At 57.0% G+C, this 4,817-nt stretch overlaps 1 protein-coding gene across 1 annotated transcript in view; it reads left to right on the top strand.

The window, feature by feature from the left end:
• The first annotated feature begins 2,502 nt into the window (after positions 1 to 2,502).
• Positions 2,503 to 4,817, top strand: part of EIF4EBP1 (eukaryotic translation initiation factor 4E binding protein 1) — an 18,847-nt gene continuing 16,532 nt past the window's right edge. The window contains exon 1 of the mRNA XM_009318621.1: positions 2,503 to 2,709. Within this exon, the coding sequence (XP_009316896.1) occupies positions 2,503 to 2,709 (207 nt within the window). The remainder of the gene's footprint in view (positions 2,710 to 4,817) is intronic.

Here is a 4,817-nt window from a genome sequence, read left to right as displayed (position 1 = left end):
CTCACCGTGCGCTCCAGCCTCTCGCCGTGCGCCCCTCACTGTGCGCTCCAGCCTCTCGCCGTGCACCCCGGTCCCACACCATCCGTCCTTGATCTCCACGCACCCTGCGCCATGCCATGCACACACCAGCCCCTCGCCATGCCCCCTGGTCCTTCTCTGTGCACCCCTCTCCCTGCACCCCTCATTCCCTCTGTGCACCCCTCACCATGTGCTCCAGTCCTTCTCCACACGCCTCAGCAACTCGCCCTGCACCCTTGCTGTAAACCCCTCACCGTGCACCCCAGGACTTTGCTACGTGTCCCTCACCACGTGCCCCTCTCCGTACACCCCTCGCCGTGCTCAGGCTCTCCCCTGGGCAGGACAGGCTGTCCCTGGTGGGGGCAATGACACCCCTGTTCCCCCGACATCAGCAGAGGGATGGCAAGATGACAGCCCCACTCCGAAAGACGACATCCAGGGCATCTCACAGTCACTATTTCACTTCCACATTTATTGCCCAAACCCCTTCCCCAGCTGATGGAGGAGAGTGGGCAGACCTTTGCTGCTCCCCCTCCTGCATTTGGGTGGGCCCTGGTGTTCTGGAGACCCCCAAACCCTTCCTTCTCCACTCACACATGGCAGTGAGGAGCCACCTCAGACTGGAAGGCACTCTGGCTGCTCCAGAGCCCCAGCAGCCTCAGCCCCATTGCTGCCCCCAGCTCCGCTCCTCCTGAGGGCCCCTGGGCAGACTCCAGAACGGGTAATTTTTTCACTATCAGCTATTTATACAAATACTGGAACTTCTAAGACAGGCACCCTCCAAATATGGCATTTTGAAGTTTCAGCCAAATGGGGGAATGTTGACAAAGAGGGAAAAAATGTGTAAAAAATTATCCAGATGGCATTTCTTCCCATTCATGAGCTAGCAAAACAGAGCCCCATTTTTACAAGCTTGATCTTTACAAGATTGTTTTGGTTTTTCAAAGCAGTCAGACGAGGGCTTGATGCAACCCCTTTTAGCTCCCAGCTCTGGCATTAACTGCTGGCTTGGACTGAGCCCTGGACTTGCTATTTACAGGGCTATTTGCTATTTGTCCCTCCGCTGGAATGGCACAGGGCACAAACAAGATGTGCACAGGGAAGTCACTGGCTTTTTAACATGGCTGCACATGCAACTCCAGCCTGTGTCGGCACATGGAGCTGCAGCTGAATCTTGTGTCCGAAAAATAAAGCGAGAGCATCTGTGGGAATGTCCATGGATAACAAGGGAATTGGGCTTGGCTCTATGGACCTGGCAGAGGCCGGGCACGGGGGCAGGATGCCCGGCTCTGTCACGACCCTGCTGGGTGACCAGGGGCTGGTGGCTCCCCATCCTCACCTCCGCTCCCCGTCCTCCCCTCCGCTCCCCCAGCAGCCCAGCATGCACCCACCAGGCAGAGCTGGGCTGCGCGCTGGCTCCTGGGCACCCAAAGGGCTGCAGGACTCAGCCCCAGGGGTTTTACAGCGTATTCTCCCGCAGATGGTCCTTCACGGCACGTTCAGACCATCTCCACACCACGTGCCCTGGAGGGGAGCGCTCCCACCGCAATCAAAGTGAGTAACAGACAGACACGCTGCCCGCGGTGGGACAAACAGCCAGGCTTTTCTCGAGGTGCCGAAGCAGGCATCCAAAATACCGCTTCTGATGTCTTCTCTCCAGCACTTAAATGAGACTTTTCCTCCCACTCCCAGACAGGAGATCTCAGACCCCTCCTCCCTTCCCAGGGAGCCAGCTCAACTGGGGAGAGGAAGGGAGAGTCCCAGGCATTTCATCAAGGCAAGGGAAGTAACGTGGCTCAGTATCTTTGTCCCAGTTCTACAGCTGGAAAAGCTGAAGCACAGAGATGCTGGGTCTCGCACAGCCCTGACCCCCATCCCCTCTGCTCTAGAGCCCCGACCCGAGCCCCCGTGGTGCTGGAGACACCAGCTGCACCCTCCAGCCCATGGCTGAGGCACCAGGGAAAGCATCCTCTCCCCTTGCCTGTGCCTGCCACAGGCCAGGAACGCTGGCCCGGCTCCCTACCTGCGCAGCCACCGCCACCACGGGCAGGGGGAGGCAGAGCCGGCCCCAGAGAGACCCTACGGGAAAGTGCTGGCCAGAGGGTCAAGTAGCTGTTTAGAAAACTCTGGGAAAATATGTTTATGCCATGGATCAGAGCAGCTCCTTTGGCTGTTGCTACAGAATAAACAATGGATATTTTAAAATACTTCTTTATACATGAGAGAGTCAGGATGGATGAGGGAGGATCCCTGCTTGGGGAGAGCTGGGGTGCAGGGAACAAGCAGTGCAGCTCTCCTTGCACACAGAGCTTCTGGTGCCCATGGATGTGTTTGGAGACAGGAAACAGATGCCTGAGCTGGTCCCAGACACACCCGAGGGAGCACAGGGTCTGCCTGGTCATGGAGGTCTCAAACAGGATCCGAGGGGGCATAGGGTCTGCTTGGTCACGGCGTTAGAAGGGTGAGACAGCTCAAGTAGCAGCTATGGAGCCCTTTGCAGAGGGTGTTGAGCAGCTCCTGGAGGATGCCTCATCACGGGGCAATTTCACCTGCAAATCGATCCTAGCACCAAAGCAAGATGCCTGCAAGGTCCTGGATTCCTCCGAAGGCGGTGCTGAGGGAGAGGGGCTGCATATCAACCTGCAGCATCAGGCTCCCCCACACCCGCTGATGCCCAGCACTGCCCTGGCAGTGAGCAGGAGCCATCCCTTAGACCAGGGGAGGATGGAGTAGGGGCTTCCTCCGTGCTAGTGTTTCTCCTGCAAGGAGCTCAAATACCCTTTTGTGGATTCCCAGGGAAACAACTTGGGATCATTCAGAGACAGCTGGACACAAGCCCACCTTTCTCCAGCTGGTGCGCCAGCGCAGCCCCCCATGCAGGGCCAGGGGAACCCGCTTTGGCCAGCCCTGGCATCCTGAGCCCATGTCAGGTGTAAATCACCCTTCCTGATCTTAAGCAAAGTTTCTGCATGCTGGCACTCCTGCTTAAGTGGATGTAAAGTCCCTGCACTGTTTAATCCCTGTCCCACAGCCTTATCCACCCCAACCAGGCTGCATGCACACAACATCCTAATTAAGTGTTTCAGGTTCACACGTACAGCTCTGGTTCTACTAATCCCCCTCACCGAGGGCGTAGGTGAGGCATGATCCCAGATGTGTAAAGCAGATAAATCAGCACCTGGCACTTAACAGATGGAGGGGAGCTTGTGACAGCTACAGGAGCTTGGCAGACATGAGCTCTGGCTCCAGCCTGCTTAGGGGAAGGACAACGCACCCCAAGGGGTGACAAACTGGTGTCGGTCGCAGTGTCAGCGCTGCAGCATGCTTTGGGGCTGCGAAGTGAGCCAGAGACATGGTGGAGCTGACCCTGTCACCTGCAAACTGGAGAGCCAGACCTTGTCCAAACCAGAGGTACACCAGCGTGCCTGTGCAGATATCATGAGGCTGGCCAAGGGAGGACAGATCATTTCCATCTGCCCAAGAGATGAAACCAGCCTGGGCAAATGGTGCACGAGCCTGTGCACCAGCAGCTGGCAGGGAAAAGAGTGCCAGCTATCAGATCCCTGCCCAAGCTCCCATGACCTGCCACCTCAGGTATTAAACGCAGTTTTAATCCTCTATCTCTCATGTTCAATTCATAATTGCATCTGTGACCTCACTAAAGCTGGCTGGGCCCAGAGAGGGCAGACAGGCACCAAGGAGAGCCTGAGGCTCGATGGGAGGAGAGGAGAGACCGGGCAACAACAGGCAAGCGCCAGCTTTGCCTCCCAGCATCATCAAATGCATCACATTCAGGCTCTGCCAAGGCTGAGCCAGGCTGATGCCACACTAGGATAAAACAAAAGCTTTTTACAGCTGGGAACTCTTGCTCTCTCCCCCGGCACACTGTTTGCATACCTACCGTTACAGAACAAGCGATAAAAACCAGCACACAGCAGGATTCACAGCGGCATTGCTGCTCACTGCCATCACCGCTGCAGGCACACCGACAGCAGGGACACAGGCATCCCCCTCTCTCCCTGGGGTCTCACTGCTTTCCCCTTCGGTTCAGCCTTCCTCAGCTTCCCCATCACAGCAGAGGGTCAGAACAAACCCAGTGCACCAAGTGGTTTCACTGAAACCGCCAACAGAGCACCTGAGGGGTTTTGCCTGCCCACCCCCAGCCCTTCCCTGGAGCATGGGTGCAGGGAACAGAGCAAGGGGGAGAGGCACTGCTGCGCCCAGAGAGATGCAATTCAGCTTTGCACCAGTAAGAGGTGGTGCCAGAGCCCCTCTTGAGCCAGGCTTGTGTTGCAGAGCGCTGCCTGTCTGTGGAATTCAGAGCCAGAGCCATGCTGGCACAAGTCCCCAGCCCAGAACAAAGGGCAAGGGCAGCCAGAGAGGTTCACCACCACAACTTGGGAAAGCCACGAGCCCCAGCACCTCTGGGATGGGCACTGCACCCCTACAGCCTCATCAGCAGTCATTCCCCCACCAGGTTTCCAAAAAAGGTTTTCCCAAGAAAGCACACACACTCTAGGAATATGACAGCACCCTTCCTCCCGGCTCACATACCCCAGCCTGGCCAGAGCAGCCTGAGTGGCCACTAAAGTCCTCAAGAGCTTCAAGATATGATTTACTTACACAAACTCTGTAGGGAAGGACCCAGGCAGGTATAGGGCAGCAGGCTCAGGCCCTGCAGGCAGGACTATCACTGCTGAGAGCTGCCAATCCACATCATGTAAATCCCACCAGCCCAGGACCCCACAGCTTCCCCACAGCCGCACCTGTACAAGGGCTCTGAGCAAGCCCTGCCCAGA

Source organism: Pygoscelis adeliae, unplaced genomic scaffold (assembly GCF_000699105.1).
Source record: "Pygoscelis adeliae isolate BGI_AS28 unplaced genomic scaffold, ASM69910v1 Scaffold52, whole genome shotgun sequence".
NCBI classification, from domain to species: domain Eukaryota; kingdom Metazoa; phylum Chordata; class Aves; order Sphenisciformes; family Spheniscidae; genus Pygoscelis; species Pygoscelis adeliae.
Note: the sequence above shows the minus strand (reverse complement) of the source record. Positions and strands in the feature narration are given on the sequence as shown.